The sequence below is a fragment of the Poeciliopsis prolifica genome, unplaced genomic scaffold, assembly GCF_027474105.1.
Source record: "Poeciliopsis prolifica strain line A6 unplaced genomic scaffold, Auburn_PproV2 SCAFFOLD063, whole genome shotgun sequence".
Lineage (NCBI taxonomy): Eukaryota > Metazoa > Chordata > Actinopteri > Cyprinodontiformes > Poeciliidae > Poeciliopsis > Poeciliopsis prolifica.
The window spans coordinates 143,680-161,300 of NW_026562438.1; the positions used below are offsets into that span (position 1 = coordinate 143,680).

The window sequence follows — 17,621 nt, forward strand, 5'->3', positions numbered from 1 at the left end:
TTCTTTGTTTTGTATTTATATTCTTATTATATTTACTGTGTACCTTGTATTTAATTTGTATTTTTTTGAATTCTTTGTGTATGCTTACTGTGTGCCACATTTTTGCCTGTGAGCTGCTGGTAACTATAATTTCCTGAGGGTCTTCCCAAGGGATAAATAAAGTCAAGTCTAAGTCTAGACACGGACGTCGCTGGTTCAACTCCCAGTCCCAGTGACCTTTGCCACATGTCCTCCCACCTCTTTCCTGTCTGCCTACTGTAAAAAACACAAGCCACTAGCGTCTTGAAAACTCTTCGGAGGAAAAAAAGAACACACAATAACATTTATAACTTCAACAGAAAGTGTAGTCTTTATAATACTTAAATTCAATTTGCATAAAAATTTGGAACACGTTGTAGTTTAACCTTTATTGTTGTTGAATACGTTCTAAGCATGATTTTAAGTCAAACTGACTTTGCATTGACCTCAGAGAGATTTAATTATAATTAGGTTTAAAGTCGTGCTGACAGTTTTAGATAAAAATTAGTTTGTTTTCTTCTTGATGACACAAATTCATCAAAGAGAAAAGATTTACTCCAATGAATGTAATTAAATGATCTGCATTTGATGCCAGAGAAACCGTAGAGTCTTTAAGTTAAAGTAAATCTCCTCCAACCTGTTGATGCAACATGTCATCGTTCACTGCCGTTGTAGTACCTGCTTCAGCCACCAGAGGGCCACATACCGCTTCCTATCAATGTGCCTTCTTTACCACTTTGACACTAAAATTATGTATTTTGCTCCATTTAGATTAAAGAATGGAGTTACAGCTTAAAAAATTAGTTGATTTGTCAAACATAATTTATTTCCTTTTGTTCAATGTGACGATTTATAAACTTAATATATTTACTTGGATAAACTTAACTTGAACACTTGTGACTTAATTGTTTTAATATAAAAGTTGAATCACACTTTTTCAGTGTTATATTATGCGATGAGAATCTTCATAAAATATTGCACTAAAAAGGGTAAATTATTTTGAGAGTCCAGAGTAAATAGAGAGCCAATAATGTTCTTCTGTTGTCGATGTGTCAGCAGGAAATAGTTTTACTCTTCAGTTGATTAAACAGTTTAGACAATAGGATTATTGGCGTAAAACAGAAATAATATAATGAGTAATGAAGCCACTCAGGTCTGTACAGACTCTTCTCATTATGATGAAGAATATTATTTATTTACTGATTTATTTACACTTTTTATCCAGTGGAACTGAGGAAAACCAGACCTGTGACTGAAATACTTGGACATGATTTTGTAACAGATGGCAGTAATTCAGGAAGCCAAACATCAACAAAATGCTGAGTGATTTCTGTGACATGCATCAGCGAACACCAAACTCTGCATGAAACTCTGCATGAAACTCTGCATGAAACTCTGCATGAAACTCTGCATGAAACGCTGCATGAAACTCTGCATGAAACTCTGCATGAAACTCTGCATGAAACTCTGCATGAAACTCTGCATGAAACTCTGCATGAAACTCTGCATGAAACGCTGCATGAAACTCTGCATGAAACTCTGCATGAAACTCTGCATGAAACTCTGCATCCTGGGTCACATGCAAATTTCTGCTGCACTTTTGTCTCTTATCTAAGAAGATCCTTTCTGGACATTTTGTCTGTGAATAACATGAAAGATCATCTGAAACTGAAATATTCTGATGCTGGTGTAAAAAAAAAAAATCAGGTTTCATGAGGGCTGAACTCAACTTTTATTTCAAACCCATAAAAAAGCAAAACCACGTTACATAGCAGTGACCTGGGTCATTTTATCTGATCACATCTGGTTTGGCTTCCTGAGTCTGAGTTGTTCGGATCAGAACTTCATAATGTTCAAAACCAAAAAGTTATGTTTGTTTATCTTTAATAATACCATTAAATGATAATAGAACCTCATCAAGCTGAAGTGGAAAACTTGTTTACATTATAACTTAATTATTTCTTAGCAGATATGCAGACTTGCTTGGTACATTAGGATCCAATACTTCAAGTTATGATTCAGAAACGGTTCTGTTCTATTTCATGTTCAGTTCATTTGTTTTTGTTCCTGAGTAAAAATAATAAATTATTTGAGCAGGTTAGTTGGATTAAAAGCTAAAAATAAACATGGTGAATATTAATATCTTTAATTTAATAATAATTCTGGCTGCATCAGGATATAATTTCCCTCATATTCACTGTTTTCCTCAGGAATTTAATGAAACAATATAGAAATTATTCATCAGTGTCTCTTTATCCAGTTAATAAATATCAGCTTTTTATCTAATACCTTTTTCTTAAATTGTGTTTGTGACATTTTTACTAAATTTCTCCTCATTTTAAGAACTTTTTTCCGCATTGGTTCTTCATCATTAAATCATTTTTCAGGAGTTTGTTTCTGTCTCCAGATCAGAAAACTTTTCAGTAAATTTTTAAACTTCAGATCAGAATCAACAGAAGAAAAAGACAAAAAGCTTGAAGATGTCACATGATCTGGTTGATACTTTCTTTAAAAAATGTTCCTGTTTTTATTCTAAGTACAGCAACAAACAGTTTGTCCATTGGTTACTTTTCATCCAGTCTCTTGACATTTTAGTTCAGTTTAATAAAACATTTCATTATCCTGGAATCTGCGAGTGAGAAAGAGGAAATAAAGAAACGTCTGGCAGCGATGTCTGTTATCAAACCTGCATCTCTCAACCTGGGAGGTTTTGTCACGACATTCTTTGCATTGCTCTTGGGGAAAGTTTTGATGAAAGGACGACCTTTCAGTGTTATCTCTCATCCAGGGCGGTGATGGCTGCAGGCTGCGCCGGGGCTGAAGTGCATATCAGTACCAGATGTCACGATGAAAATCAGGATGGAAGGAAAAAGCTGATCAGATCTGAGAACAGAAACTGTCTCCAAACAAACCCTGAGGAACATCAACAGGGTTTAGCCCAGAAAACCTGCTGAGCCCGGTGGACGGGGCCCCACAGCGTCCACTGGGGTTTGGTTTAAAAGATGATCATTAGACAGGAAATGTAAAATATTACTGGCTAATTATGTTACTGGAAAACACTGCAAACACTTAAACCCTCAACTACAGAGTCTTAAAAACATCACATAAAAATACAATTAAATTATTACAAGAATCAATTATTTGCACTTTTGTTAAATCCAAATTAATTCATCAGTTAGTGGATCTAAAAACACGGAGTGATGCTGATGACATTTAGAACCGGCCCAAAGCATAAATGAACTAAGGCTGATAAATTTCATTCAATGGTTTCATCTATAGATAAATTAAAAGATTTTAAATGATCATTTACATTAATATTTTAAGAACAATCTTCATAGTTAGATTGTTTTGTTGCCAGAGCAACAATCTGATGCTCTCATTAATCTTTGAGTTTTAACTGTTCATAAAAACATCTTAGAAAAATACAATTACATTTGATTGGCCAGCAAACTAAACCAGGCGCCTTCTCCCAGATTTTACTAAGTTTAAGGTGAAATGATGTTAAAGGTGCTGATGTTCTTAGCAGCAAGAGGGGCCCCTAAATCAAACTCTGCACAAGGCCTCATTGGACCCTGGACCGGCCCTGCATGATGAGCTGAATCTGCTGCACTGAGCGTCTCTGCAGCTGGATGAGCAAACGCTGCTCACTTCACCTGGCTGTGAAATGTTCACTGCAGAAGAGATGCTGGCAGTCAGGCTAATAAAAATATTTAAAAATAAAAACATTTTTATTTATGTTTTTAAAAAAAACTATTTCTATTTATTTTTGCATTTTTGTGTCCTGATGTATTTGTTGCAGTTGGAAACATTTGGACTCGGTCCGGTTTGTATCCCTGCTGCTGATTATCTCCTGGACTCCATCTTGTTGTTCTCTAGTGGAGCTAATATTTGTTATTTTGTATCTCATCCTGTCGGGGGGTTAAGACAGGATGGACTCAAGTTCAGACATTAAAATAATAAACTTATGCTGAGAGCAAAGCAATTTAATCACTGAAAAGAAACCTGTGCTGCACCAGGTCTGTTAACCAGGTCCAGAACCCGACCAGAACCCCTGACTGTAAATAATAAAGACATTTGGTTTCAGGCTTTAATGCTGAAATATTATTTATTTAATGCTGTAAATAATAAATAATATTATTTACAGTGATATTATTCATCACTGTGAATAATAAAGACATTTGGTTTCAGGCTTTAATGCTGAAAAATGATCAAATGTTACAAGCTGTTCATGTCGTACAAGTGGATCAGATGTTACGTTCACCGTCCGGCGCCGGGCCACTGAGCTCAGCTGATGGACGGAACCAAGAGAGACAAAGCCTGAAGAGTTGAGCTTTTTATTCTTCTCTGCAAACTGATCCTCCCTAAAGGGTGGTGCAGTCAGTTCAGTCTGTTTGCATACGACTGTCACACATAAACATGGTTATGTAAGCTGCAGCGTGTCAGCGCTTAAAAGATCTGAGAGGAAAAGAAGAAAAGCAACTTGAACTTCGGTTTGATAAGAACCAGGTGTGACTGAGAAGAAGGAGAGCGGAGTCTGTTGGTCTGTGAGGGGAACCGACCCGACCCGAGTCAGGAAACCAGTTTTCAGAGGCAGATCTGGACCCAGACTGGTGGTGTGAACCATCACTGGTCCAACTGCAGACATGTGATGCTGACAATGAAGAGGCTGAGACACGACATCAGCATCTCACTTTATTTGTACTAAACAATATTATCATGAAGCTCAGCAGGCAAAACAGAAACTATCAACTGATTACAATCATGTGACGACAGAAAAGAAGCAAAAACATTTTACTAAATAGTCAAAGACCCCATTAAATCCAAATCTCATATTTTACACAAAAACGTTTTCTATAAAGTGTATTCAATAAAAACATGATTACATAAAGAAGAAAAAACATCCTTGATTGACCCACAGAGGAGATTCTGGTGCCACATCAGCAAAGAGACACAACCAGAATAAAAAATTATCAAAATATTTTACTATTACAAACTGGCCTGATGCAATAAATCAATAAAATGAGCTCAATAATTTCCAACTGCATGATTTATTTTTTCTCTTTTCTTTCTCTCTTTTTACCAAAAACATGATGACAGAAGTTTCATTCTGCTGCTTTCGTCTCAACTGGATCTTTATTTCAGGGACAGTTTTTCGACGCCACTGTCCGTTTTATTATTATTTCTATGTTTTATTTTTATATTTAAAATATCTTCCAGTCGTTGTGTTAAATATTCATCAATCTAAAGTTTATTGATCTCTGAACGGTTTTATTTGCATAATTTTTTTAATTTTTGGTTTTGATTTGCAATCCAGGCCAAAGATTATATTGTTATTTAAGAATAAATCAAAGATTACACTTGTGACAAAACCCACAAACATAAACAATGTTTCTAACAGTAACTAAAATCAAGTACATATAAAATCTATAATTTACTTGTAGGATTATAAAACGTGTTTTAATCATTTTAATTTAATGTGTCAATGAATCAAATATAATCTGTTTTAATTCTCAGATAAACTTATTTAAAATCCTTCATCTGGGGTTTCTGCCCCTTAATGACACTTTGATTAGCAGTTTTAGTAAATTTAGTAAATTAATGAAATATATTGACTGAATCAAACAGAATTATAGTAAAGAACAATCAACAATGAATCTTTATATATATATGTGTATTTAAAACAGCAACAGAGTTAATTCAGAGACACTGTGAAGGCTTTCAGCTCACAGAGGGGGCGGTATGTGCTTGAAGATGAATATGACGTTCCCCAGCTCGCTGTGGGATACCCTGATCGATACATCACTGCACATGCACCATTATAGTAATAGTAATAGTCATACCATCTCCAGTACCTTTAAATGAGAAACACAAACATCAGAAAATGTAAAATCAAATAGTTTCTTTTAACTGAGCTATTTTAACACAATGATACGTAACAGATGCAATGATGAGTAATACTTAATTTTTCTTTACTTTGTTTTCTGTGTGAAATCTCTTACCCAAGTGTGTCGACATAACCGTCAATCCAAACCCAGTTGCTCCCACTTCTTTGCAGCCCCAACCAGTAGTATCCGTTATTTATGTTGTTATAAATGAATTCCTGTTAATTACAACATTGAAAATCATCAAGAAGGTAAAGTTTTGTCCCACACTGACATTTTGAATTTGTAACATGATTGGTGTCAGAGCTCACCTGTTCCTGCTGATTATTAATAACAACCAGATCAGCAGATTTTAACTGACAGAAACGACGACTTTCATTCCTGGTCAAAGAAACATTACTGATAAAGTAACATGAATCACTGAAGAAGATCCAACCTTTGTGACACAGCAGACACTCTGGAGACAGAAAATAACAAAAATGTATTAATTTAAACTAAAAGACAGTTTCTGTTTGTATTGAGGCTCTTCAGTGACATTTTATCTGTTAATGTTTCACGTCTTCCTGTCCGTTTGCTGATATTATTTGAAGTTTTTTGACTATATTCTGTTTTACAGTGTTTTTTTCATTCACTTTCTTTGTTCATAAACATCCCAGATGTTTAAAGACGTGTCTCAATGTCTCAAAGAGACAAAACATCTCAGAGTTATGGACTCACCTTTGCCGTTGCAGTACTTATTGAACAGGAAGGTTTTGAATTTCTGCATTAACTGGATTGTCTGGTTCAGGTTCTCAGTTTCATTCTGTAATTTTTCATTCAGGTTCTGAATTTGGTTGCTCAGTTTCTCAGTTTCATTCTGTGATTTTCATTTTCATTCTTCAGCTTATCAGCCAGACTCTTTAAATATGTTGTGTCTTCTGAGTGTTTTTCATCCTGTTGGTTTATTTTCCAACCGCCTGTAAATGCGAGGAAACAAATTATTCAGAAAAAGAAAATCAGAACAAGGATCTTAACTGCTCATAAGTTGGGTTATTTGTTTAACCTTCTGACAGTCATCATCTAACATGTTTGAATGTATTGATCATCAACAAGGAGTTTTATTATCATCTAAACTTTGGTTTGACAAAAAGCAAAGTGTGAACTACAGTCATGTTTCTTGAATCATTAATGACTCATCTTTAGAAATTCACAAATGATTTAGGAACTGACTTGGACTTTTGGTTCAAATCATGTTTGTATAAAAACTGAAAACCAAACAGGAAGTGTGTTCCAGTGATAAATCGATGCTTGGTGTTCAACGCTGCATGATGGCGCCTCATTTCTCAATATTTCCTCCTTTTGCATCTAAATGTTCACCTAACTTTAATCCCACAAAGACAGGAAACATTTTTACAGTAGTAGAGAAGTCCTGCCATCCAGTATGTCAGCCAGGTGAACACAAAGTTTGCAAAGGAAACAAAATCTCAGTGCAGCATCAGCCAAATAACACGAAGCCACCATGCAGCATCTCCACACATTGATCCTGATGATCTTATCTGAGATCGGCCGAAAGTACGGGAGGCCAGAGCTGCCATAAGTTGGTGGACATTACAATGGATGGTGCAGACATACAGCAGCTGGGCTGTCATCCCTAAAGTCATAAAGGAAATGACCAAAGTCTTTGTCCAGAGGACAAATAGGACTTACCCCAAGAGATTACCCCAACGCACCCAAACAGCACCAGGACACACAGCCCAAAAACCACCAAGGCCACATGGACTTTGGTACCTGCAAAGAATAAAACAAGATCAAATATAATTCAACTGCTGCTGCTACGGCTTAGACACACAATATTTTATCTTCAAACACAGAAAATATATATTTATTTAAAAAAAACATTCAAATAAAATACATTCAAAGTAAATGCATTCAAACAACAATACAAGAAACAAATAAATAAGAGACTTTATGTTTTCAGTAAATATTATAAACATAAATGTGTCAAATTTTAAAATAAATTGATTTATTGAATTAAATCAAAACAACAGAATTTTCTAAATTAAATAATTTTCCATTGCAATCAAGTAATTCATCATTTTATTTACAATCCAGTCCAAACTTTATTTTGTTGAATTTTTAGACTTGAATACATATTTAGATATAAAATGAAAATAATCAAATATAAATCATAAAAAGGAAGAAAGAGCTGGAATTAAAGTAACGTTAAATGTGAATCTGAAAAGTTTCTGCAGAATCATAAAATCTGAAATATTTCTGGTTTCTGGTGCAAAACTTGAAATAAGATCAAATTAAATTATAAGTAACTTTTCATCAGAATATAAAAGCCTGGCAATAATTTTTTTAATTTTAAAATATACTTTAAATGTTTCTTTTTCTGTCTTTTGGGGAGGTTGTGTTAAATTGATGTTATTTCATTAATAATTTGATGTGAATAAAGTTTATTTATACTTTGGACCAACGTTACTTTAAAATGCTCGAGATCAAAAATCTCACATTTAATTCATTCATAATTTTAGAAGCAGTCAGGACGTTGACGTCCCAACACTTTTATTTTGAAAGTCTGATGACAGGATGCTACTTAAAGTTTTAAATATCTGTTTGTTTTTCTACCTTAATATTAATAACACGTTAATTTATGTTTAAAGTCCTAAATGTGGCTAAAAGGACATAAAGATAAAAAAATGGTGTTTTTCTCTTTTTGGTGTTAAAAATCCAAATGGAGTTTTTTTCAAGCAGCCCAACAAACTTCAGTTTTAATTAAAGACACTTTTATTTCATTTCACACATTAGACTCTCTGTCTATTTAAATTCACTGCTAAATAGTAACATAACAATATTGTGTGTGATAATCTGGTTACTGAAATAAATATTTTATTGTTTTCTGACAGAAAATAATAAAACCTGAAATGTTTTTGAGGACTTTCTTACCCAGGATGTTGATATTCATCACTGACGGCTGAAAACGCTCAGAGAAAATGAGAAACTGCAGCCGAGGATGCAAGACGAAGATCCCAGCAGCGAAGAACGTCTCCTCTTCCTCTGCAGGAACCAAGACTGAACTCACAGGAAACAGTTTCTGGGTTTTATCACTGAAAAACAGGAACTTCAGGAGAATTATTCTGACTTTTGATTTGATTATTCAAGAACTAATGATTTGCATCAGACCATAAGTAAATAAGGCTGAAGGACAAACATTAGTATCAAATGTTTGATCTTCAGTCTTTATCTGATTAAATGGGAAAAAAATTAGCATGTTTGCTATTTTCCAGTCCTGTTGTTTTTGGATTTTGCATGCCTTGTCTTGATCAGCTAGTAAACAAATAAACATGACATGATGTTGTGTTGAGGGAAGAATCCACTGGCAAACATGCAAACTATTGTCAAAACATGAAATAATTAATGATCCACAGACAACAGAATGGAAATAATGCAGACATTATATGTTGGGAATGTCAGACTGAGGTGGGAACATATTGCCCTGTTTCTGCGACTTTTCTCTGGTTTCACCTTTTGGAGTAAAATCTTGGCTCGGCTCAGAGATCCATTGGACTCCAGAACTGGTTCAGTGGGAGACGGATCCGAAAAGCTAAACACCCAGATGGTTTCTTTACGGTCTGATGACAGCATGCAGGACCATCTGAAGACAGTGGAGGACACAAAGTGTCCCAAGCTAAATGAGTGGATTAATCTGATGCTTCCTATGAAGCCGGGGTCAGCAACATGAAGGGGAACCGGGACTGGGCCGCTTTGGACTCACTGAGAAGAACTACGGCCTCCGTGGGAAACGTCAGGATGAAGCTTCCTGGATTTCCTGCACAGCCAGTTTTTCCCAGTTACTGAAGGTTTTCACCAGGCTTTTCTGTTTCTGTTTGTGCTTCATATGTGATAATATTCAGAACGTCAATAAAAACTTTAATTACAAACAAATGTTATAAATAAACAACTTCATAATTGCAGTATGTTCAAGACAGACACAGGATAGAGTATTTTAAATCACAAGTTTAATTTATGTGAGCAAACTGTCATCAAAGAAATAAAGCCTGAATGCTAATAGATAAATGGCATAAAATGATACAAAAATATCTAAATTTAGTCTTTTTTTTATTCACTACACAGTGAATAAAGTCTAATCTGATTTATTTCTTTACTTTAGGCTGAGTTTATGAACAAAATTGGTTTTCAAACTTTTAATATAACAAATCATGTAGGATAGCGCCCTCTGGTGGCAGCAGGATGAAGCAGCTCTGCCACACTAGATTAGTTTAGTCTTTTCTAGACTTTAGTACAAAAGACTAAAGTCTAAATAAAACTAAAGAAAAGACTAAAACATTGGAGACACCAGTATATTAGAAGGTTAACATGCTTCACTCCATGCAGACGTTTCTGTTTTGTGTTAAATTTTCATGAAAGCCACAAATATGAAGAATCTTCAAAAGGACAAATAATCTTCACATATTTTTTGTACACTAAAAGTAATAAGAGTAAATCATTTACTGAAAACCATGAGCACGTCTAGCGATACACTATAAAAACAGTAAATTGTTCAGTAAAATGCGGTTGAAACAAATCCACCGTAAAATTAAAGGTAAAACTTTTTTTTCATGGTTAGACGACATCATCATTGTTTACTTTAGAGTGTAGAATGGTGCCAGTGTAAATGTTTTACTGGAAAACAAAATGTTTTCCCTAAAATGAACATGAATACAACTCATAAAATTAATGTACAATTTACTGTTTTCAAACTGTAAAAATCTTACATGCTGAGATTCTTTTAACTGATTTTCTTCTGTCATTTTACTGCTTATTTATATTGACTACATATTTTTAGGTGTAATGACAAATAGAAAAAAAATACTTTTAAAACAACAACAATGCAGATATAATTCATACATGATCATTAACGGATCAATATCCAGTTTATTTCCTCTAATTACCAGATGAGGTCATTTAAACCACCAATGAAAGGCAAGATGTTTAATATCATGATGAAACTTTAAACTATGACGTGTTTTAGTTCAGATGGTGTAAATATCCCGGTGAAGAACGCTGAAGGCTTCCTGCTCACAGACGACCTTGCTGAAGGTCGAAGACGTCGTCGGCAGCCAGCTGTCTGAGAGATTCCTCCAGGCCAAAACCTCCGCATACGAACCCAGCGGCTCGACATCGTTCATCCAAAACCTGTAGACAGAAACACCATCAAATAAAACATCATTTTATTTGTTGGTTTTTTATAAACTCTCACCCTAAAGTGTCTTTGCAGCCGTCGATCCAGACCCAGCTGCCGTCAACGTGCTGCAGGCCCAGCCAGTAGAAGCTGCTGCTCAGGTTACTGATGAAAGTCTGTGGAGAAACGCTGTCATTAGATGCTCAGGTTACTTTAAATCATTCATATATTAATATTGGTGTTCCAGCTCACCTGTTGCTGTGGATTATTAATTACAACCAGATCTGCAGATCTGTTCTGACAGAACCGACGACTTTCTTCCCAGTTCAGCTCGGTGTCGTTCCTGATCCAGTAACACTTTTCCTGGAACCAGAACCATCCGTCCGGACACAGCTGGCACTCTGCAGCTGTCACAGTTTAACACAGAGCATCCCCAGCAGAGTTTATCATGCTGTGCTTCTTAAGGTGACCTATTATGCTTCCTTGAACAGGTAGGGAGAGATTTATGAGCTACAGAACATTTTGTGCCCAGAATCCCTCCTAGACGAAGAGATTAAATTCTGCTCAGTTCTGCCCAGGCCGAACTCTTTAAGGCTTCTGTCACTTTAAATCCAAATGAGCTGCTCCTGGGCCAACCTACATGTGAAAATGGCTGCAATTACGCAACAGTACCTCTTCGAAAAGCAGAAGTGGGGCCTGCTGCACAACCAAGTGGAAAGTCAACAGCAGCCGATACTGAGTGCCCTGCCTTCAGCCATCAGCATCTACAATAAGCTACTTTATTTTACTTTCCTTTGGGATCAATAAACTATTTCTGAATTTGAAAACCAGCTGACCAAACGTGCTGGAGCTCAGATTGAGTTGCTAGGTAACGGTTGGGCTTGGCTGGAGTTGCTGGGTTACCAGAACTCTGTCGGGGTTGCTAGGAAACAGTTTTTTTTCAATCAGAAAATCAGAAAAATAAATCTGTGAAAAAGCAAATTTTCCTCAAATAATTTAGAGTTACGTTCCGGAGAAAACAATCATAGACTGCTGCACTTCATTATTAAGTAACTGTCTTGCCGTATCCACTGTCAATATGGCAAGACATTTCACACTTAGAACCACAGCAACTATTTACATCAAATTTCAGTATCCTCCTCGTTCAAACCTTGAATAATCATCGAATCATATGTAATGGAGTTTCTCACCTCCAGCGGGACAGAAGTTTCTCACGGAGAAGTTTGTGGCTGTGAGGATGAATCTGAGCTTCTGGTTGAGCTTTTCCTTCTCTCTGCATGTCCGCTCAGACGCCAGCTCCAGCCTGCTGACTCTCGCTTTCTGTTTCTTTATTTCTAAACAGCCTTCAAACGACAGAAACACGCTGTCATTATGTGACCTTTAACCTCTGGTTACTGCAGCATGTTGCAGAGGGGCACTGAAGCTAAAAAGGGATAATAAACGATGATGAATCTGAGACTCACTCCAGGTGACGATGCTGATGCTCGCCGCCAGCAGGACGAAGGTTATACCCAACACCAGCAGCAGACAGAAGCGAGAACAAACTTCTGTTTTCCTGTCTGTTGGTGGGAATTAAACCAGATATAATAAATATTACTGCTTTTACAACCACTGGCTCCGTATTACAGCAGAAAAGTTTCAAAAGCAGCAATTTAATAAATCTATTTATTTCACAGAGCATTAGAGTTTAAACTCTTATCATCTGAATATGACAACAGTTCAGGATTTATGTCCCCAATACTGATTTATGATGCTAAGAAATTGTAAATATTTATCTTTCAATCCATAAATCATATTTTTTCAGATTTTTCTGGCTGATGTTTAAACCAGAAAAAGTATTTGAAGACAGAAGCATGAGCCTGTTTGGTTTCTGAGGTTTTTAAAAATATGTAATTGTCATCTTAATCCTTCAATTACGTTGTTGGTTAAATTGACCCATTTAAAGTGAAATTAAAATATTAGAAATTTTTCTTCTGTTTGAAACTTCATCTGCTTGGTTTAATAAGCACAATCAGCTTTTATAATTGAATTGAACAGTTCATTTACGTATGAACAGTTCATTTACATATGAACAGTTCATTTACATATTCACCTTCTTAAAAAGATAAAAGAGAGAAATGTAAAACAAATTTTAAATAAAGCAATTTAATGTGTGTTTTTTGTGTAGGATTTTCTGCACAGAAAAAAATTAAAATACATTTTAAATAATTTATATGATATAAATTCTGTAAAAGGTAAAAAAAACACATAATTTCACAAAATATTTACTGTAATATTTAGAAATAGAGTCAATCATTGGACACAAACATGTTTTTGGAAAAAAAAGTTTGGGATTCTGACTATTGATCATTTGACCATTAATCCACATAACGGTTAAACCCAACATTATTTTAGACAAAACTGAAAAAATTAATCATTTATTCTTCCAATTCCCACCTTATCAGTGTAGTTTATTCTTTTTAATGATCCGACTGACTCTGGTTTTTACTAGAAGTCCAGGTTGCAGTTGTTTTTCTTTGGGTTTTAATCATTTGTCGCTTCCTTTTATGTTTTTCTGTGTTTGTCGTCATAAGCTGCTTTTCTGCATCAGGTTTTATCTGTTCATCTGTCATCAGGCTTTACTTCCCGTTTTTCAGGTTTTATTTTGTGTTTTCTAGCGTTTCCTAGAGGCTGTTTAGTTTTCCCCTGGTTTTCTGTTCATGTCTCTGTAATTAATTCGATTATTAAGCCTCTCTGAGTCGTTCCCATTGGTTTCCTATTGATCTGCAGATTAAAAATCTTTTAGTTCTTCTAAATCTTGCTGATCATTCATCTGAGTCTTGGTCTAAATCAGCAACTTCAATTGCTGATTTATTGATTATGTCTATTTATTCTCTTGGTTTTATGTACTTTTATTTAAACCTCTTCAAAATGTACATTTAAAAGCTGGTTTCCCACATTCCCATAATAAAGCAGCTAATTATTGTAGCTAGCTTTAAAAGCGCTAGCAATAAATTTATTTGAACCAGGCAAAGTTTCAATCCAATTTAATCCAGAAGTCATAAAAATGAAGAAAAAACTTTCAAAAAGCTTCAGTAAATGCAAACAATACATCACCTGCTGGTTACATTTCAGGAATATATCAGATATTAGAGGTTTTTCTCCAGGGATAAAATGTTAATCACCAACAGAATATATACATATATTTTTTTATCATTCCTCCTAATTTAAAACTGAGTTGTTCAGATGCTGAAACATTTGCTGGTCTCTTACCTGATCCAGGCGTCTTTGCGTTTTCCTGAACTTTCTTCGTGTTGATTTCTGCCGACATAATTTAAGGTTTTTACTCTGACAGCAGAAAGAAAAGTAAGAGCCGATCTCATCATGATACCAGGAAAAAAACCCAGTGATACTTTATGCAAAGCAAAGTTTTCTCTTCCTGTTGTACAGACCTTTCAAACAGGTTGTCCATTGTGTGGAAAAACATCTGACCTTCCTGCAGTTTACGTGAAGGTTAACTACAAATACAATTTAGCAAGTTAAGCAAACAGAAATCCATGTAATAACTTTATGATTGGAGAGAAATTCTGAGATTGTTCAGCAGAAGACGAAGGCCATCATGACAGAGACGCAGATGTTTTAGTATCCATCCCCTGACTGATACCTTTCATTAACCTTTTCATTATCCTGCCGACATCAGTGGCTATGCTAACTAGCGTTAGCATTCGTGGCAGACTCTGCTAGCTGCAGTGTCGTCAGCATGATTGACAGCGCTAAGAAAATATTGGAAAATAGAGGAACTTTATTTTTCTCATAGATTATCTGTCTCAAAACAAACTATCATTGTGATTTTCAACAAATATGTAAATATATATCTGTATATTATATTTTATAAAAGTTACATCCTGCAGTGTTAAAGTTTTTTTTTTCTTTTTGAAACATTTTTTTGTCAAAAAAGCCTAATTTTGTTGATCTTGATTGATTTATAGACTCACTGTAATTATTTCTGTTTTTCACTTTACAGCAGTTTTTATCATAGGATGTTGACCAAAATTTAAAAAATGACCAAACCACGAATATTATGACAAAATATTTATCAGGTACAGATTTTTACGATCTGCACATAAACAGATTATTAGAAAACTTTGATTCAATAGTTTGTAGTAAAATCAGTTTTTTTTATTTCTGCTCCTTAATATTTACAGAAACTACAAACATTTTTAAAGTGAAACTTTGAAAGAAGCAGAAAATAAATGCAGAGGTACTGAATCTGTAAGAGGAACCAACTTCAGAAATAGATAAATTACTTCCTCATAAACTCTTAGAAACCGACACCAAGATAGGATGATGGTGTGATTTCTTTAAGTGGAATGGAAACTTTTCTCAGTTTCCAAACCGACCAAATGGTTCATGTTTGTGACGTTAGAAATGTTTTCAGTGTAATATGTTCACTGCAGCCTGCCTTCTCAACAAAATACATTAAATTAAATTGATGCACTCAAGTCCACAAAATAATTAAAAGCATATTTGGAAGCGGTAAAGTCTGATTATGAGTGAAAAACTTTGAATATAATAAAATAGGATAGAAGTTCCTTTATTGTTTCTCAAATTTTGTTACATCAGCAAAGTGACAAGCAATCAAAAAGATTCAACAAACACAAGAATAAAAACAGATTTTTAAAAAATGCTAATCTGCAGATATCAGCAAAAATATTATTTAAAATGAGTAAAAGCTGTGAAAACCATCAAGCATCTTAACACATATTGAGATCAATATCATGCAACACCTTTTACAAAGACAAATTAAAAGACGCAAACTGAGTTAAAATGTTTTTTCTTTGCCTTTGTCTTGTGGTTTTATCGTTCACTCGAGTCGCGTTGCTCCAGCACCGCCGATAACCACAGACTGATGAACTGCTGCGTCTCAACGAGCTGCAAACTGTTCGCTGTTGCAGCGGGAGATCAAGAAACGCTCATTTAGGGAGCAGACGTTTGAGAGGTGTTTCTGTAAACCCCAGCATTAGGTCAAAGGTCACCTGGCTCTAGTTTCAAGCTTCACTAGGGCTTCTTGCTCACAGATGAATTTGTTCAGAAAGCCGTTGTCTGATGTGTCCCAACTCTTTGTCGGAGTTTTTCCTGGGATCAGCAGAGCAAACGGACCAGAGGTACCATAAGCTGATCCCATCCAGAACCTTCAAAACATCAGTGGATGTTAAATTCTGCTGGTTCTAAAATCAATTAATTTAAACAGAAACGATAGAGGAAAATCACAAGGTCATGTTCAGAACTGATATTAGGAGCAACGAAGAGTAAAACATCACATTTGTGATTTTTCTGAGGAATTAAATTCCAAAATACTTCAGAAAACTGACTTACTGTGGATTTCTATGTACAGCACATTAATCAATCAATCAAGTTTAATTACATATCATCTTTTAGCAAGGTGCTTTTTCATGTGATCCATTTTATCCTTAAAATATCAACATTTCCAGTTAATGTTTTATTTCAGTCTGTCTGGTCATGTCATCCTGACAGATCGGTAATTTAATCAGTTACTTTTTACCAAATACTGTTTTACTTTTGCTTGAGTAAAGGTTTTGTCTCCTTTGCCCATTTCTGGTCAATGTCGTAATTATTTTGTTTCAAAATAAACTGACCAGGTGAATTTAATCTTGATTCAAACATTCATTTTGTTGCCTCTCTGAAATAATAATCCCAACTTTTTCCCCAAAAAATTGATTTCTGTGATTATTTTAGGAAGGTGACGACAAACAGTAGGTATTCCATCTTATTTATTTCTTGTGTTTATTTTACTTTTAATTAAAATTTCTTACCCCAGAGTGTCATTACGTCCGTCAGTCCACACCCAGCTCTGGTTAATTTCACGTAAGCCCAACCAGTATCCATGATATTTGTCATAGTAAAACTTAATCTGTTTACTGAGAAACTCCTGAAAATCATTTAGTTTAAAATCATTACAATTATATTTTAAAAGTTAAAAAAGTAACTTTCAAAGACGCAGCAGTCCTAGAGCTCACCTGTTCTGCCAGGTGATCAATAACGACCAGATTTGCGGATGTGCTTTTGCAGTGCTCATCGCTTTGCTCCCAGCTTTTCCAGGGTTGCTCTTCAGTAAACAGATAGCACTTTTTCTGAAACTCAACCCATCCTTCCTGACACGGCCGACACTCTGCCAGCGTGAAACAAACGGGGAGAAACAGAGCGACTTTCAGCATCAATTAGGAGTCAGTCGTGTTTTCAGGAAGGTCACATGATACCAACTCACTTTTGCCATTGCAGTATTTTGAGACTTTAGCATCTTTGACTGTCAGAAAAAAGTTCAGCCATAAGTTCAGGTCATGATTCTCATGAATCAGCACTTCATTGTCATTTTGTAATTTTTGCATCTTCATCTCCTGCTCCTGGAAAGTTGCTTTCTGTTTGTACATCTGATGAGTCAGCACTTCACTGTCATTTTGTAGCTTTTCCATCTTCATCTCCTGCTCCTGGAAAGTTGCTTTCTGTTTGTACATCTGAAGACACACTGCAAGTGACGCAGGAGAATTAAGTGAATTTAG

At 35.2% G+C, this 17,621-nt stretch overlaps 1 protein-coding gene and 1 long non-coding RNA gene across 2 annotated transcripts; both read right to left on the reverse strand.

The window, feature by feature from the left end:
- Window positions 1-6,642: 6,642 nt before the first annotated feature.
- LOC129351040 (uncharacterized) lies at window positions 6,643-8,936 on the reverse strand. Its single transcript, XR_008604682.1, has 3 exons — window positions 8,829-8,936; window positions 7,587-7,667; window positions 6,643-6,856 (listed from the first exon to the last, which is right to left on the reverse strand). It is a non-coding gene; the product is annotated as an uncharacterized LOC129351040 (long non-coding RNA).
- Window positions 8,937-9,953: 1,017 nt separating this feature from the next.
- Window positions 9,954-14,415, reverse strand: LOC129351019 (snaclec mucrocetin subunit beta-like). The gene is made up of 6 exons (XM_055019783.1): window positions 14,317-14,415; window positions 12,528-12,623; window positions 12,255-12,407; window positions 11,317-11,471; window positions 11,143-11,240; window positions 9,954-11,078 (listed from the first exon to the last, which is right to left on the reverse strand). The coding sequence occupies exons 1-6, from the start codon at window positions 14,372-14,374 to the stop codon at window positions 10,916-10,918; spliced, it is 723 nt and encodes a 240-aa protein (XP_054875758.1). The 5' UTR covers window positions 14,375-14,415; the 3' UTR covers window positions 9,954-10,915.
- Window positions 14,416-17,621: the final 3,206 nt, after the last annotated feature.

Bases quoted from the DNA above. Each gene is read 5' to 3' on its own strand.
- LOC129351019 (XM_055019783.1), bottom strand. From the start codon at position 14,374: ATGTCGGCAGAAATCAACACGAAGAAAGTTCAGGAAAACGCAAAGACG. The intron at 12,624-14,316 runs GTAAGAGACCAG...TCCCACCAACAG, and splicing joins CGCAAAGACGCCTGGATCAG to ACAGGAAAACAGAAGTTTGT. The intron at 11,472-12,254 runs GTGAGAAACTCC...AAACTGTGACAG, and splicing joins AAACTTCTGTCCCGCTGGAG to CTGCAGAGTGCCAGCTGTGT.